Raw genomic sequence first — 18344 nt, forward strand, 5'->3', positions numbered from 1 at the left:
AGTCAAACCCGTAGGATGGCGTGCGAGGCCACATCTAAGCTAAAAGCTCTTTTAGGTAGTCCCGCGAGGCGGTCAGCTTTGCCAGGTTGAATACCCCGCTTTCGTTTCCCCAGGTTTCCTCATGTAATGTATTAAAGGGCTTGGCAAGAGACATTCTTCAGGCTTTTATTTATTTTTATCTTTTTACCTGGAGCACTTTGCTGTGCTTGCGCTGCAACGGCAAAGCACGCTGAAAGCAGGGGGAGAGGGCGCAGCGCCTGCGTCAGATCTCTTGCTTTTCCTTTTTTGCATTACGAGAACGTGGAGAGTCCAAGCGGGATTGTGGCCCTTTGGTGCTCGGGGGTGGCAGCCTCTGCCAGGAGATGCCATCCGGGAAGACGAGCGACATCTGCAATTTTTTTAAATAATTACCAAGAAATCAAGCAATGAAAAATAGAAGGAGCAGGAGCCAGCCCACCCCCATGTGCCCCTCCAAGTGCCGGGAACTGAGAGACTTTTCTCATAAGCACGGATCACGCAGTGGATCATGGGGCGAGCTTTAGAGATCAGCCCTTCAGTGAAACGAAGGTGGAGAAGCAGCATGAGGGAGGCACCTGGGAAGGGGCAGGCTGACGGAGCTTGGTGTGCCGCAACGTAGGGAAGCCACGATGGGATTCAGAGAGCAGGGGGTGAGCCGATCGGAGAGCCAGCCTGGGAAGGCGATCGCGGCAGCTGCCTGGTGTACGGCCGCTCCTGTATCCTGCAGATGTTCATTATCAATTCTGTTTATGCCACGGGGAGTTTTCTAGTCTGCAAAACTGACACTGTTTTAATAGACAAAGACATTTTGAGCACAGCGCATCTGCCTCACGATGCTGCAGAGCAGCCTCCATGCTGCAGCGCCACTGGTCAGGCTGTCGCTTAGTGGTTTTTATTTTAAGGCCCCTGTTTTTCATTCCGAAAAAAGCACTTCTGAGCCAGGAGCCCTGTCCATCAGCAACACTTCTCATCCCCCTTGCAGCAGCTGATTGACCCTGCCTCGCTGTCTGTAACGTCTTAGATTGCCTAGATGAAAGGTGTGCAGTAGCTTCCTTTTGTTTTGCAGGGTCCTAAAAGCATTTCACAAACTCCACGCAGCGTCACGGAGATGCAGCCAGCTTTGGGAGGCAACGCAGGAAGTTGCACTGCGTGGCAGGACAGGAAACCTTGGCTGTAAGCAGCCGGGTTGAACTTTGGTGTGTAGGACACAGGACCATAAGACTGGAAGGAGATGCCTAGGCCAGTAAGTCCTGTGCCTATGTTTGCAGACAAAACCCTCCGCTACGAACATCACCCACAACCACGTGGAGCAGTATCCAAGAAAGCCTGAAGCACCAGGGTGTCCTTGAAATGAAATGAAATGAAATGAAATGAAATGAAATACTTTACTTTCTCATGAGGGGGTAGCAAAGCACTGGAACAGGCTCCCCGGAGAGGTGGTAGAGTCTCCATCCTTGGAGGTGTTGAAGACCCAGCTAGACAAAGCCCTGGCTGGGATGATGTAGTTGGGGCTGGTCCTGCTTGGAGCAGGGGGTTGGCCTAGATGTGACCTCCTGAGGTCCCTTCAACCCTCGTTTTCTTTGAAACTATGAAATCTGTGCAGAGCAGAGAGGACGTCGGGTTCAGAGGTCTTGTCTGAATGACCCCTGTGCACTGGTGTCACTTGTTCCTATCTGGGAAATCTCCAGCCTTCTCCCAGACGTGGATCACTCTCCTCGGGGCCGCACTGTCCCAACACCTAGAAGGACGCAGACTGTGCTATTCACTGCCTGTGCCAACGTTATCCCAGTGCAGGCTCCTAAATAAGTCAGGCACCCAGGCACCTTTTTGAGAATCAACGCTTGGGGCTTCTCCAACATGTTAAGCACGGTTCCTGTCCCAACAGGCTCACCGCTGTAGGGCAAGCAGGCAAGGGAAGAGGAATGACAGCAGATCATTTATACACGTTGGCTTTGGCTAGGAGGGCATCGTGAGTAAGGTAGAGTCTCATGGGTGACCTGCAGGAGATCATACTGGGCTGAAGATTTGATAAGTGGGTGAAAGAGGTGGGGGAGCAATAAGGAACAGGCTTGACAAGGCTTGGCGTGAGCTACTGGTAGGGATGAGCAGTTGCCTGCGGCTCTGCAGCTGGTGGCATAAGAAGCTTTTTCATGGCTCACCATTAGAGTTGTTAACGTTGCCGAACAGGGTCCAAGAGGCCTGTACTACAATTCATCTTGTCTGTCTGTTTTGGGGCAGGGGGTTGTATTTCTACTGAAACAGTCAAACTGGTGCAGCTGGTGTTGGTGCAGTTATACTGGCATAAAGGCATCTTAGATTAGGGCAGCTTATTTCCTGTTCTTGATTGGACCCAGCTATAGTAGTATAAGCACCTATTGACTGGTCAAACTGGGGAAGGGGAGCTGTAAAAGGTATAAACAAGCACAAGCCCCATGATAACATATGGTACGGTGATCCCAATGAATTGCCTTCCTCTGATGCATCCAGAATAGGTCACTGTCCTGGAGAAGGCCTCAGGCTGGTTGGGACATTGGGCTGCTGCCATCTGGGAGATCTGTGGGTACAATAAAAAGGTGAAAGACTGTCCTTCTCCGAGGGGGACTGGCTGATGCAAGTTATAGGTCATGGGATAAAAGAGCCTTTTGCATCTCAGGTCCCTGATTTGGATCTAAATCTGGGCATTGCTACAGTCCAGTGGCTCCTCGATTGCATGTTGGACTGTGCAGCCCGTTCTGTGACGAGCATTGCTGCCAGGTGCAAATTCCTCCGGCTCTATAAATATTGGCGCTTGCAATACTAGTGTGGTACCTCATCCTTACAGTTGTTTGGTTTTGCAGCGTGATTGATGGGGCCGTCAGAAACCGCGGTGCCTCCATTTACATGGGGCTGAAGCCTTCTCTAGAAGGTGCTGAAGGCCATTAGCTGGGCTAATGAGATAGCATGCAGCTCCACGCCCCTTCATTCAGAGGCACTTCTGGGAGGTAGGGGAGACTTTTCTCATGCTCTCCAGTACTTGTAGAAACAGGGAAAGGGAAGGAACATAGTGTGAGCTGATGCAAGGCAGGGAGCTCTGTTCAGTAGCAAATTAACCTGATTGTTTGCCAGAAAGTAATGGGATGTAACTACAGGTTGGCCTGAGAGAATCGTAGCCTTGGAAAGGACCTCAAGGAGTATCTAGTTGAACCCAGATGCGTTTCATAGTATGGTCTGAGAGCTGTGCTGCATGTTACACTTACGATGTGTTAACTGCATTTAAAATATGAGCGTCCACACGTTCAAGGACTAAAACATACACTAAGTGCAGTTGTGTGGTAGCAAAGTTCATGCTTTTTGTGGGAGGGGTTTCTCCCCAACTTATTAAGAGCTCAGGTATTGTCATCTGCCCCACAGAGATGATGAGTTCAAGACCGGTGCGTGTGGGAGCTGGGACCAACAATCGTGGTAGAGATCACAGCAGACATTACTATGCTACAGCTTAGAGCATCTTCTAGCTTTTTAATAGGGCATGGGAATGCTTACGACGATCTAAATAAAACACGTGCCAAGTCCCTGAGGTGGGTAAACTCCTTACTTCTGCATCAAAGTAAGGAACTTGGTGTTCACCCAGGCTTCGATGGGGGGTTTCCCCCAGCCAGCAGACATCCAGCTTTCCACCAGTTTGAGTTGGCATAGCGGGGACAAGGAACGATGCTCAGATTCTGCATGGAGATACTGGCCTGCTTAGTATCTGTGGTACTTGACCTCCAATAATTACCACTTGTAGGCTGCTTTTGTGGGTTGGCAGGATGCTTTTCAGAGCCACCATTGAACCAGAGAGCCATCTAAGTGTGGGAACCCCTTGGAGAGTCTCTTGATGAAGAGCAGACTACACGGGGTTTTCTCCTGTGTGTAAAGTAAGTGCTGTTGTCCTGGGCAGAGGGTGAAATGCCTTCCCCACCCCAGGGCCACTCCAGCCTGTAGGGAATAACCCTTGCCCCTCCCAGCCCTGTGCCCTGCCAAGAATATTTACCACCAAATTCAGCTGGTGGGAATAATTTTGGTATAACTACAAGGCCATAGACGCGGGGTAATTAAGAGCTATCCGGTATGCCCTGCTGAAAGAAGCAGCCGTTCCAGTTTGGGAAAAGGTAAGGGGAGTTTAGTTTAAAATCACTTAATTTTTTCACTGCTAGGTGTTGGCCTTCTGTGATCCTCGGATCCAGATTCACACGGCTCTCAAAGCGCTTGAGCTGCTGCTCGCTGCCTGTCCCGGCAAAACAGAGAAGTCCTTTCTCCAGGAGTATTGGTTTCTGTGCACTAGAAATCGTCTGGTGTCTTAAAAGTGAAACAGATTGTGTCACCATAAAGACGCCTGTCACGCAGCTGTCATATCGGCCAGGCGTTCCTTCTCAAGCTCTGTGCACAACCGACTTCCCGCACCGCGGTTAGAAATGCAATGTTATTTCATGTCCAGAAGAGTGGGGGTATCTTTTTTATCTGCAGTCTTCCAGAGCACAAAAGGATTTTCTCGTGTGCTGGTTATTTCTTTTGTGTTCACAACTGTCTCAGGACCTGTAGGTGAGTGGAAAACAGGAGTGAAACAAGGAGATTGATTAAATACCTCTCCCCTCCCCTCCCCAAAAGGAGTAGTGAATTGGGGAGCATATGGAAAAAAGCTTGAGCAGAAAAGGACCTGAAACAGGATCAAGCCAGGAGAAAATGCAGCTTGAAAAGGGGATGTTCTCGAGGGAATGAATGGCAAGCTGTGCCCTAGACTTCATCTCTGTTTTAGTTCCCCCTTGCCTCTGGAAAATGGGGCTGATATTTGCAGCTCTGAAAGACACAAGACAGGATCAGTGTTCATGAGATGATTAGACCTTGATAGCAGGGAAGGGGACGTGGAGGGGTTTAGCTGGCACGATCCATCTATCCCAGGTCCCCTCCGGTTCCTCGTACCGTAGTTATCTGAACACTTTGCCATCCTGGGTGTATTTATCCTTGCAACATCCCTGGGAACTGCTCTTTTTGAAACAGGGTAAGCAAGGCACAGCTGAACTGACTGACTGATGTATGCCGGGTCATCTAGAAGGGCTCTCGCAGATGGGGCCTTCAACCCTGGGCTCCCAAGACTTCAGGTAGTGCCCTAACCACTGGACCACCCTTCCTCTCCAGATGTAATCACACTCGAGACCTTTGAGATGAAAAGTGCCTCAAAAGCACAAGCCAAATCTCTGCCTGTTTTGCAGGGCTGCCCTGACTTGGGGTTATCCTCAGCTCCTCTTTACAAGTGGGGAAACTGAGGCACAGAAGCTAAATGTTTTATCCATGGTAATGGAGCAAGTCGGTGCCAGAGATGGGACTACCCCGCAGTCCTGGCTCCCATTCTTGCCAATGTAACCTCCTCGCCATTCATCCATCGACTCAGACGTATCGCCAAACATACAGACATATCTATGCTCTGGGTACAACTCCTCCCCCCCGCCAACTCCATGCTGATGAGCTGCTGTGTTTTGATGCACCTGGGTTTTACAAGAAGCTAGAGCCCTGTTGCAAGACGCTGGCAAGCTGGCCCTTCCTTTGATCTGACACCGGTCTTGACTAGCAGTGGTTTCCAATTGCCAGCCAAAACTGGTGAGAAGGATCCTTTCAGAACCGTAGATTGATCTTCTTCCTGCTAGGTCCAGGAGTCTGCAAATGCTGGCACTTGGTCGGGGTGCAGCGCCGAGGGGGAGCGTTCACAGCAGCGGCTGGGAGCCTCAGACACTTGTGCCTTGTGTGTTGTGGCCGTGGGCAGCGAGGCTTTGAGTACGCTTTGCCCTGAGGGCTTGGGCTGGAGCGGGTTTCTTGAGTGGCATCCACTACTGCTAGCCCAAGGTACCCATCTGATGCCAGCTCTGATCTCCCACTCCCTCAGTTGACGACGTATAGGAGGGTGAGTGAAAGGGGGCAGCAGCTTGGCAATGCTCTCTGAAGTTTCTTGCTTGTGGCTTTTGCCCCCTTATACCTTCCCCAGATGAATGAGCCTGCAGGGCTCTCCCCATAATGCAGAAGCTGTAGCCATCTTCCCTCTGATCTCCTTGCAACATGCCTCCACTGGAGCCACAGTGCCTGGGGCTAAAAACAGACTGTTGGCTTGGTTTGCATTTCATAGAAAAATGAGGGTTGAAGGGACCAGAGGAGGTCCAGCCCCCTGCTCAAAGCAGGACCAGCCCCAGCTACATCGTCCCAGCCAAGGCTTTGTCCCCTCTGGTCTTAAAAACCTCTAAGGATAAAGACTCCACCACCTCTCTGGGAAGCCTGGTCCAGGGCTTTACTACCCTCCTGGTGAGAGGTTTTTCCTAATATCCAACCTCAACTTCCCTTGAGCCCATTGCTCCTTGTTCTTCCCTCTGCTGCCTCTGAAAGCAATGCCATTTGCCTTCTTCACAAGGGCTCACTGCTGGCTCATATTCAGCTTATTTCCCGCTGTCACCCCCCGGGTCCTTTTCTGCAGAGCTGCTGCCCAGCCAGTTGGTCCCCGGCCTGTGCCGGTGCATGGGGTTGTTCCAGCCTAAGTGCAGGACCTTGCACTTATCCTTATTGAACCTTGCACTTGTCCTGATTTCTTTTGGTCCAAACTGTTCTAGGTCTCTCTTAATCCTAGCCCTACCCTCCAGCACATCTATTACTCCCCCCATGTAGGGGGAGCATTTTGAGCATCTTGTCTCCTAACAAACCCCAGACCTTACAGATGGCCCAGCCCAAGGTCCCTCATTAGGTACCTGTGAATTATTTGACCTCAGAACAGTAATTCGATGTAATTGCCATTTCAGCCTAGCTTTGATGCGAGTCTTATCCTGGCCTAAGCAGAGCTGCATCAAAGTAGGTGTCTGTCTGTTAGACTGGGACTCCTCTTAGACGTGCTGCTCCTTGGCCTGGATTACCTGCAGTGAAGAGGGACTGCAGCTCATGGCCCCACCTAACATGGGGCTGCCTATGTGCATGGTCTCAGACCCTGGTCTGGATCCCTATGTGCATGGTCTGGATCCCAGACCAGCAGGAGATGCTTTTATGGGTCTTGGCCACAGCTGAATAGTACCAGTTTCTGTGTGAAAGATGATGGTTTCTCCCCCTGCAAAGTATCTGTAGACTGGGGAAGGACGGGTAGAGTGGGGAACAAGTCTGACCTAGGTTTGGGACTTGAATGGATTGAATCCTCCCTGCCTTGGGTGAGGACCAAGTTGTGCCTTAAACCTGCCACTGGCCCATGGGCAGCATGATTGACACCCCTGCTAGAAGGAGTATGGCTGCTTCTCGTCCCTGGCTGCATACGTGGCCGTGCTGTTCATAGCTGGGGCAGATGTAATCTGTTATTGAAGATCCCAGTGAATGTTTTCCAGACTCCTAGACACCAGGATGCTTCATCCCTGCCATTAGACAGTCAGTCTTCCCCCTCCCAGAACAGGGGCCAGGTTGCATTTCTGTAATAGAAAGTGAAGAGCAGAGGAGATGGTTCCCTCCCTCCCCTCTGTGCTTCCTTTAAACAAAAAACCAAAGTGCTTTTTAATGCTGGGGAAAGGTGCCAGCCTGCCAGCTTTGGAGATATGAGTTGTCTATTGGGACGAACAAAGCAGCAGCCTCCCTAATGCAAGGTTCCCCAGGGTGGCAAGCTAACTCACTTCAACATTGACCCAGAGAGGCTGCCTCTGTGAATGAGAGGTGAGTTTGTTCATTTTTCGCAGCTCACCCATGACGTGATCTCTCCGCAGAGACTGAAGGCTAGGCAGGCCTTTGTCAGGATCAGGAACTGCAATTTGCTTTATACCTGGAGTGCAATTAAATATGTACCTCAGCCTCATCTCTTCTCCCCCCTGCCCCCCTTCTTTTCAGAGCAATAATTAAATTTGCAGATTGTCAGGGCCTGTGGTGGATTGGTTAGTTAGGAGAAGATGAAAGGAAATAAGAGAGAGGTGGAGAGGGCAGGGACTGTGTTTGCTGCAGAAAAGATGGTTTGGGCATCAGCCACTCGGCTGCAGAAGAGGAAGAGATAATGTCGGCTTTCTCCTGTATTTGTTGTACTCCCTTGGCAGCAGGCACTCGATCTGTTGGGTGAACTGGTGTCTCCCACCAGCCCTTGCTCTGCTTGCTCTGCAGGGCTTAGTTGCAGAGAGAAGGGGTATCAGGGCAGGGAGGCGTAGAGTAGAGGTCGAAGACCCGCATTTAGAAAACTAGGTGCTCCAGGGGCCGGTGGATACAGGTGGACCAGGGCAACCTTTGAACACAGCTTTGGAGGACGATAACTTTCCAGCGGTCCTGAAGCATAAAACTGACCTGGCTTATTCAACAAAAATGTAAAAGGCCTGAAAACTCCCAGTAGCCAAATGACCTCCCTGCCCAGCGGAGGAAAGGTCATTGTGCTCACCCTGAGAGAAGGAAGAAAGCTGGGAAAAGGAAGTATCTGTGGATCTCGTTTAGGGAGGGTACAAGACCAGCTGAATCATACGCCCAGGTTTTGGGGGACCAAGCATTTTGGGGAACGGAGCAAGGGCCTTTCAAAGCAGAACTGGCCCTGGTATTAGAAATGGGAGAAGGTAGGTCATCCTGAGACGGGAGTGTCCCACCTGAGGAATGGGAAGCCGATTAGATGAGCCGTTAGCAGGGGGTGGCTGTAGTTATCGCACTGCTGATTGTCTCTGGAGAGCGACTTGCCCTTTTTGTGTCGTTCGGTGCATCAGGCACTCAGCAGTCACCTAAAATTTCTGCAAGGCTTTTCTCAGCCTGAGCTGGTACTGGTTGAAAAACCTGCGCCAGGCTTTGGGACCAGGTTAGCATGTTAGCCAAGGTGTTAAGGCCTCTATCTACTACTGCCATCCTATTTTCAGATGCTATTTCCAGCGGGAAAGCAGCAGTCACTTACCTGCACTTGCTAGTGAAACAGCACTGCCTTGGTGACTGTCACACTGGTGTCTGTCTCTGCTTTTTTCCTCCTTTTATCCAAATAACAAAATGCATTAAAACCTCAGGCTGCATCTAGGTGATGGGGAGTAAAATCTCTGGTAATAAAGAGCAGCCTGAAAGTGTCTAAAGTGCTTTCCTTATCGCTAGCACATATTTCATACTGACAGTCAATAGTTTTAACTGATCCCAGGCCACGTGTGTTGCATTTCAAGTACCTCCCCAGCCTCTCCCCATGTCTGCTGAGTTTAGCAGGAGCTACAAAAGTCCTGCAGGAAATTTCAGGTCTCTAATAGCACGGATTTACTTGCGATTTGTCTTTTTAGGGGTTGTTACAGGACAGGAAGGATCCAGAGGCGGAGTACGACCGTTGACGAGTTTCATAGGCCAAGACAGCAGCTTTCCCTGACTCTGTTCCCACCTCCCTGCCCGAGAATTGGGCCCTTTACATGCTTTGTGCATTTACAGTGTAACCACGATCGGCCTGACATAAATCAGGGAGAAAGCCTCGGGGGGTGGCTCCAGATCCTGTCGCGTCCAGCTTTCCTCTGGCCAGGCAGAGAGTACCAAGTGCCAACCTCATCTCAGGTTTTTTGGGAGTGTTGGCATTTTAATGGCCCCGACTACAGTTGGATCTGAGTGCTTCATCATCTTCAGTGTTGCCGTCCTGACGGGGCCTCTGAGAAGCAAGCAAATGCTTTTCTCTGCTTTCTGCGGCGCAGGAGGTGAAGCAGAGGCCCAGGGAGGGTTGGATGATTTGCTCAAAAACCTCCAGGGACGTCCGTGTCGGGACTGTGACATTCATGAAACCTTTTAGTAGAGCTTCATTCGTTTCCCTCTGGCTGCTTGAAGTGAATTTGGGGACTATGGCCGGCACACCCTGCATGCTCCTGGAGGTTAAAAGAAAGTTAATAAAATCCTATTTCCTCAGGCATCCCTGGGATGTGTGCCGTCAGCTGCTCTGAGCCCATAGAAACTGAAACCCCGTTCCCCAGAAGACAGAAGTGATTGGGGTCCCCAGAGGTCCTAACAGGATGCTGGCTGGGTCCTTTCTGACACAAATGAAATCTGAAGATGGAAAAAGAGAGGGCAAGTAGCATCAGGGTTGAAGGGTAGTAAGACCTCCGAGGGGACCCAGGCTGCTGCAGGCATGGCACAGGTGACCCCATAGCTAGATGCACCCAAGCATTTGCCCCTGTTGTGTTAGCAAGTGTTGCACCTTGGAGCTGGCCCCGTCTCAGTGCCCGAGACGCATTTTAGGGGGTACGCGGAGTTGGGATTGCTGACGATTAATGCAGAGTTGGGATTTCTGATGGTTAACGCTGCTTGTCAGGGGTTCGCCTACGGCGCTCAGCTCTTAGGAGCTGCTGCCGTCCGTAATTCCCCCACCCACTCCCAGGTGCTCCATCGACATGCTCCATGTGGCTGCTGGTCTCGGCCCAGAGACGGCTGCATTTCAGCAAAGGGCAGAGCAGCATCGGTGAGGTTGCGTAGCTCTTTTGAAGCTGTGTGGCTGAGAGGAGCTATAGCAATGAAGTGATTAATGCTGTCTCTGTCTGCAAGACCTGTTTTTTGTTTTTTTTTCCCTGACAGCAGATGGAAGCTTTTTTAGAACTAGTGAGTTTAAATAAACTTTAACTAACAGCAAAAAAAAGCAAGCACTTTTAATGGGTTGTTTCATCCTCTGGCACCTAACAAAACCCTTCTGTTCCAAGGCAGGGCACAGGGTACAGGGAAAGTGTCCTGCCATTACTAGGCTCCCTCCATTTGACTGACAGCCTCATGCAGGGACGAGGGATTTGCATTCCTCGCCAGCCTTGCACCTCCATGCATGCAAATGGCAGCAGGTGTGCGGGGAATACTATTCAGCATGAGCCCAGACCTCTCGCCTGTCTGCCTGCCCCGGCCACGCTGCCAGGAAGCAAGAAAGCTGACTTAGCCTGTTTTGACTTTTTAGCCCTTTTATCCTCCCAGCCTTTGGAGATTTATGCTGCTGCCCTTTGCTTGGCAGAATTATGAAAGTACGATGTTCCTTAATTTTTAGTCTCTGGGCTGCTCTTTAGCTTCCAGCAGCTGGCGGCTGGGAGATTTCCTATTTAAACATGGGGAGCTACATTAGCAACCCCAGTTGCCCTTGCAATGAAAAAGACTCTGGGAATTGTGGCAGTATTAATCATTTAGCCTCCCCACCCCCTCAGTTTGTCTGGTTAAGATCAAATCCTCAATTTATTTTCTGGTATGTGCTAACATACTCAGATCTTTCATTGCCTCTCCTCTCCCTTCCTCTCCAGGAAAGCAGATCTTCCCCCCCGCCAATTTTTTGTGTGTTCTGGTTAACACCCCTTTGTTGTGTTTCTCTTGCCCATTAACTATCCATGAACGTGCTGGGCTTTCGAATGGAGCCAGTGAAAGATTGGTTATTGGCAGCCCAGCAGAAGAGTCTTGAAAAGCAGTTGTCGATGGGAAGTTGTCATCAGGGGAGCGTTTCTAGTGGGGTTCTGCGAGGATTGGGTCTTAGACCTGATGCCATTCAATGTTATCAGTGATCTGAGAGCAGATGTAAAATCCCTGCTGACTTCAGCCATCCGGAGCTTCTCCTTGCGTGTGCTCATCAGTCGCTATATGAGGAGGTCACCGCATTGCAGTCCATTCACAGTTACAGGTCACAGCCAGGTTCTCGTCAAAATATTCCCGGCATCCGGTTCGCTCCAGCCACCGAGCGTACAGCAAAGTGGGCAGACTTCAGCAAACGTGATCAGCAGAAGGGACTGCAGCCCCACGTTCAGGGAACGCTGACTAGTTAAGCACTCCGTAAGAAAAAATGCAGCCCTAAAGGTAACCGGTGCCAGTACATTGCCCAGGTCAAGTCACCAGTCTTGGTGGGGCAGCGTGCATCCCGATGGGTTAGAATTGCAAGGGAGCAAGGGCATGTAATTATCTTGCCATCTGCTGACGCACCACGGATGTCTGCCCACTGTTGGGTGCATAAGAGCAACAGTTTTCGCTCCCTGGAGAAATGGCTGATAACTTTTAAGCAGTTGAGTGGTGGGAGAAGGAGCTTATTCATTAGGTTAGGGGTTGACAACCGACAGCCTGCAGAGCCACTGCATCCAGCCCACGGAGACTTCACCTGCCCCACGGCTGGGTGGTGGCAGCGGCTCCTAGCACTGGCCTTCCTCAGACCCTAGCTGGCTCAGTTTGTTGTGATAAGAGTGCCATCGATTTGATATGACGTCAAGGGCATCATACATTTGCAGATGAGAGCTGGGCAGAATTGTTAGTGATGATAGAGACAGAATATCCACAGTGTGATTATTTGGTAAAATGGGCATTTAATAGCCATCTGCGAACATGCCATGCTTACAAAATGGGGAGGCTGTACCCTGGAAAGCTGGGACTCGGGAAATAATTTCGGGGTCACAGTGAACAGGAGCTCCCAGTGAAATGCTGTGGCTCTAAGGGCTAATGTGGACCTGTGTTGGATAAAGAGGGCTGTATTGACTAAGAAGAAGGGTTGAGACTGAAGTGGAGTATTAAGTCTGGTTTTGGTGCCAGCATGTTAAAAAGGATGGTATGAACCTGGGGAGTAGAAAAGAGCCACACAAATGATTTGAGGACTGGAGAAAATGCCTTTCAGTGAGTAAATTAAGAGCTCAGTTGTAGCTTGTCAAAAACAAGATTGAGAAATGACTTGATTACAGCATATAAGCACCTTTGTGCGGAGAACAACTGTGTACTAAAGAGCTCTTTAGTATGAGAAAGATAAAGAGAGCCAATCCCTAGAAGCTGAAGTCAGGCAAATTTAAATGAGAAACTGGGGACAGTCTTAAATTAGGGCAATTAGTCTTTAGAACAAACGAGCAGGGTAAGCAGTGGTTTATCCAGTTCTTGATGGTCTTCACATCAAGGCCTTTCTTGAAATTCAGCTTCAGCCATGCACACAAGTTATTGGATTCAGCGCACGGGGAACTGGGTGAAGTGAAGTGTAATGGCCAGTGAATACAGGAGCTCACACTGGATGATTTGGTGGTCCTGTCTGGCCTTTGACACGGTGAATGTGGTTGCTGCCAGCCCAGCTGCTCTAATCGGTACCCAAGAAGTGATGCGAACTCCAGCTGGTGCCATGAATTTGATTTTGTGACTCCCTAGTCTAGGCTGAAACATCGAGGTTGCTTCATAACAGCTTTAAGCTGCCTGTGATAAAGCCCTTCTCAAGAAGCTGCTGGAGGGCCGCACACATGCTGTAGAAGTACAGCACAAACTCGTGGGAAATTGTTACTGTCTTTGCTACCAAAACAGGGTGGCTTGTGCTGGGAACTGCACAAGGAGTATCAAAAACCATTGCCTTGATTAAATAACCGTTTAAGATGTATTTTTTTTCACTGCTGCCTGATTTGAACTAGTTATTAACCTGGCAAGTTGGATTAGCTGTTCATGTTAGTGTTACAGAGTGCTTACCAAAGCCTTGGCATGAAAGAAATGTGTGCGTATAGGAGACCGGATTAATCATTGGTGGAAATCAGTGGATGAATTTAGTCCTTTGTGATTAACATAAGCTGGTGTGAGCAACTGTAAGACCCTTTAGGCTGAAGGTTTGTGCAACAAGCTGTCGCTGCCATCATTCTTCTTGCTCTTTGCTGTATAAATACCATCATTTGTTATAAAATAGCCAGGAGCTTCCATAGTGCATAAAGAAAGTGTTGCTATAATTGATTCTTTTTTTCCTCGGCGACCCTGGTTTAAGGCCACCTAAATTTAGTTCAGAAGATGGTAATAAGAAAGCAGGATGATGAAGGAAGTTGGAAATGGATATCCATACTTGGCTGCCAGTAGGTGCGGTCTCCCATCCAGCAAAATTTCCTAACGTTTCTTAGAATATTTCCTACTCCACCTCCAAAAAGAAACCAAGTGGTGATTGGGGTACTGGTTTGGGGTATGGAAGACCCTATGTTCAAGTCGCTGGTCTGAATGAGGGCGGATTTGAACCTGGGTTTCCAGTATCCCAAGTGAGTTCCTTGATGGTTGGACTTAGTATTCCCCCCTTTCTCCCCCACCACGAGATACATCTTTCCTGGTACTAGTGTCCATAACCCTTTCACCCCAAGAAGTATTTGTTTGGATGAATCCTTATTTTTCCAACTGGAAATAGCTTCGAAAGATTCCTGGCCAGCTTTGGTCCTGAATAACATTAACGTTACCTGGTAAGTACAGTTTGCCCTGACTACAGAGGATGTTCTGCTAAGGTCCCGGACTGGAACAGCGAGTATCTCTGCTCCTGTGTCGCAGTTGTAGCACTTGGGTGCTCTGTAAGGCCATTTGCCTGAGAGTGGCAACATGCCTTAAGACCCCATCCTTCAGAGGAGGAAGCCGGGATACAGAGTTGGGTCACTCATCCAGAGCATCACAATGAGTCGGTGGCAGGGAAAGGAATAGAAAAAACAAATGGCTGCTTGTTTCTAATCATGGACCACGTAATTTCAAAAAAGAGTTGTTTAGATCGAGTCAACACAGCTTTCTCAGTGGCAGCGTCTCATGAACCCTGGCAGTTCCTCAAGTTCACAAGTTATTTACTCAGTAGGCGTCAGACAAGTGATAGGGAATCAAAACAGTGATGCTCCTCTTTAATTCTGTAGATGCTTTTAATAAATGTCTCCTTTGTAGTTTAAAGAAGCGTAATTTTTACATTGTCTGAATATATGATTGTTCTTTTGTAGGACCGGCAGAGGAGAAACAGCCCAGCCGTGATGAGAGAGACTGACATTTATTCAAGTATCTTCCAGCTCGTTGTCAACAATGGCTGTCACTTCTGCATACTCGTTGGATGGTGATGCAGCATGTCAAGAGCAACGGTACAGGTTGCCTTGATGCCATTGTGCATGTTTTGTTCTGCCTGGGACTTCATATTGTCATGACAACACAGTGACACCACTAGGAACAGCCAGTTAACGGAGATCAAGAGGGAAGTTCAATGACTGTTGCTAATAGGATCCAAAGTTGCATTTGCAACAAAAGGGCCCTGAGCAGCCATCTCCACAGCAAGAAGATGAAATTTCCATTCTATTGGCCCTTTATCAAGAAGGCACAATAACATTTCCTTCTAAAGACTTGCTAATAAAAACTGTTTTGGTTATGGCTACTGATCCAACGTGATTGGGCGTCCACCGACTCTCGGACTCATGACTGGATATACGATGTTGCGAAATGGGGGAGTGGGGAACGGAGGCCAACCCTGGATGTTACGATGGTCCAGTCGGATCCGGCTCACCTGGCTTAGCTTCACCCTGTTCGTCATCCTCGTCTTCTTCCCCCTTATTGCCCACTACTACCTAACCACCATTGACGACGCAGATGATGCCGGCAAGCGCATCTTTGGCCCCCGCACGGGCAATGAGCTGTGCGAGGTGAAGCATGTCCAGGACCTGTGCCGCATCCGCGAGTCGGTCAGCGAGGAGCTGCTCCAGCTGGAAGCCAAGCGGCAGGAGCTCAACAGCGAGATCGCCAAGTTGAACCTGAAGATCGAAGCCTGCAAGAAGAGCATTGAAAACGCCAAGCAGGATCTCCTGCAGCTGAAGAATGTCATCAGCCAGACGGAGCATTCCTACAAAGAACTGATGGCTCAAAACCAGCCAAAGCTCTCCTTGCCAATCCGGCTACTGCCAGACAAAGATGACGCTAACTTCCCTTTGCCAAAATCCAACAGGAACTGTAGGCTGCACAACTGCTTTGACTATTCACGCTGCCCGCTGACATCTGGCTTCCCCGTGTATGTCTACAACAGTGACCATTACCCTTTCGGAAACTCCTTAGACCCTTTAATTAAGCAGGCCTTTGAGGCGACGGTCAGAACTAATGTTTATGTGACTGAAAATGCAAACATTGCTTGTGTGTATATAGTTTTAGTGGGGGAGCTACAGGAGCCCATAATGCCAAAACCTACTGAACTAGAGCAACAGTTGCACTCTTTGCCATATTGGAGGACTGATGGACACAACCATCTGATCATTAATTTATCGAGAAAGTCGGAAACACAGAATTTTATCTATAACATTAGCACAGGGCGTGCCATGATTGCCCAGTCCACCTTCTACGACGGACAGTATCGGCCAGGGTTTGATATTGTGGTATCGCCTTTGGTCCACGCGATGTCTGAACCCAACTTCTTAGAGATCCCACCCCAGGTGCCAGTCAAACGAAAGTACCTGTTCAGTTTCCAAGGAGAGAAAATTGAATCTCTCAGATCCAGCTTGCAAGAGGTTCGCTCGTTTGAGGAGGAAATCGAAGGCAATGCCCCAGCTGACTATGACGATCGGATCATTACCACCTTGAAGGCTGTCCAGGACAGCAAATTGGACTTTGTCTTGGTGGAATTCACCTGTAAGAACCAGCCTAAGGCAAGTCTGCCCACTGAGTGGGCTCTTTGTGGAGAAAGGGATGACAGGCTAGAGCTACTGAAGCTATCTACTTTTGCACTGATAATCACCCCGGGGGACACTCATCTGGTGATCTCTGCTGGGTGTGCCATGAGACTCTTTGAGGCTCTGGAAGTCGGAGCCATCCCAGTGATTCTTGGAGAGCAAGTTCAGCTGCCCTATAACGATGTGATCCGGTGGAACGAGGCAGCCTTAATAATACCAAAGCCACGTATCACAGAAGTGCACTTTCTTTTGAGAAGCATTTCTGATAATGATCTCCTTGCCATGAGGAGGCAGGGCCGTTTCTTGTGGGAGACCTACTTCTCCACCTCCGATAACGTGTTCAGCACAGTCTTGGCCATCATAAGGACTCGAATCCAAATTCCAGCAGCTCCCATTCGGGAAGAAACTGCAGTGGAAATCCCACATCGATCTGGCAAAGCTGCCGGTACGGACCCCAACATGGCAGACAATGGAGACTTGGACCTGGGGCCTGTGGAAACCGAACCACCCTATGCGTCTCCCAAATACCTTCGCAACTTTACCCTCACGGCAATGGATGTCTACAGGAATTGGAATTCAGCTCCAGGACCTTTCCACCTCTTCCCCTACACGCCCTTCGACCCTGTTTTACCTTCAGAAGCTAAATTTCTAGGGTCTGGAACTGGATTTCGACCGATCGGAGGAGGAGCAGGTGGTTCTGGGAAAGAGTTCCAGGCTGCGTTGGGCGGCAATGTCCCCAGGGAGCAGTTCACGGTAGTCATGTTAACCTATGAGCGAGAGGAAGTCTTAATGAACTCCCTAGAGAGGCTCAATGGACTCCCTTACTTAAATAAAGTGGTGGTAGTGTGGAACTCTCCCAAGCTCCCTTCTGAAGACCTGTTGTGGCCAGACATTGGCGTCCCCATCATGGTAAGAAGGACCTGAATACTCCATATTATCTGAATTTTACGGCGGGGGTATAACTTCTTCTAGAGGTGTTTTTTGGGGGTGTTGGTTGTAGCCGTGTTGGATCGAAGGATGTAGGCAGATGAGATTTATTTGGGCAGATGTGATATCTTTCATTAAACCGACTGAACAGTTGGAAAAATTGTTCTTTGCAAGCTTGCGCACCCTCCTTCAGGCGTAGGGAGAGTTTCCTGGTGTTTGTCTTCTCTCTGGGGGTCTAATAGATGTTTAAGCCGATTTGCAAAATGCAGGTCTGTGAAAATGCAAATGTGTGGCAGGGATGATCAGAGAGGGTAGGAGTTAATGGGTGTGAGACAGGTAGGTGGGCCGGGGGGAAACAGAAGAGGGGAATGTCGGCAGGTGATAAAATGTAGGTGGCAAAATCTAGAGAGGTTACTTGGGGTTATTGGATGGCAGGAAGCCTATAATGTGCCATACATCCAAAATCTGGTGGATGTGCCATAAATCCAAAGTCTGTATTTAGTCCATTGGTTTTTTTTTAATATCCATTAGATTTATGAAGTGAAGTTCGTAGGCTCATCCATGAAAGGTGTTTTGATATTACCATTAATTTAAGTTTTGTGGGGCGGGGATTGGTTTTCTGCAGCTGTTGGGCTGCTTGGCCTATTCACCCGATGGCATGACTAAGTCCGTTGTTAGACGCAGGGCTTCACAATGCAAACTGAGGACTGAGATTTTAAAACACAAAGGAGCCTAACATCCAGTTCTTAGAAAACACGACCTGCTTCTCAGAAGTGCTCGGCACTTGAGAGCTGCTGGATGTTTTGAAAAGCAAGTTGCGCGTTGAGGAACCCAAAGTTATTTTTTTTTAATTCTTAGGCTGCTTGTTCAGTGCTGCCGTTTTACTCTGGTTGGCATTGTAGAGCTGTTGTTACTGGCTCTTTCCTACTGCCTGTTCCTAAATGTTTTACCTGACACATTGCGTATTAAAACAAACAGAGAGGAAAGATCCAAAGCAAATAGAGGTGTGCAGTGGGTGGGGTGGCCAGTGCCCTGACGAACTTTACCATCGACTATTACAAGGGCTCGTGG

General features: G+C 49.2%; 1 protein-coding gene across 5 annotated transcripts in view; it reads left to right on the forward strand.

The window, feature by feature from the left end:
• The window catches only part of EXTL3 (exostosin like glycosyltransferase 3), a 199424-nt gene that overhangs the window by 134369 nt on the left and 46711 nt on the right, over positions 1 to 18344 (forward strand). For all 5 annotated transcript variants that reach the window (XM_090025692.1, XM_090025782.1, XM_090025437.1 and 2 more), the window contains one exon: positions 14646 to 17255. In XM_090025692.1, coding sequence (XP_089881818.1) covers positions 15108 to 17255 — 2148 coding nt within the window. In that variant the 5' untranslated portion in view covers positions 14646 to 15107. The remainder of the gene's footprint in view (positions 1 to 14645; positions 17256 to 18344) is intronic.

Source organism: Crocodylus siamensis, chromosome 1, assembly GCF_052110815.1.
Source record: "Crocodylus siamensis isolate JL-2025a chromosome 1, ASM5211081v1, whole genome shotgun sequence".
NCBI lineage: Eukaryota > Metazoa > Chordata > Crocodylia > Crocodylidae > Crocodylus > Crocodylus siamensis.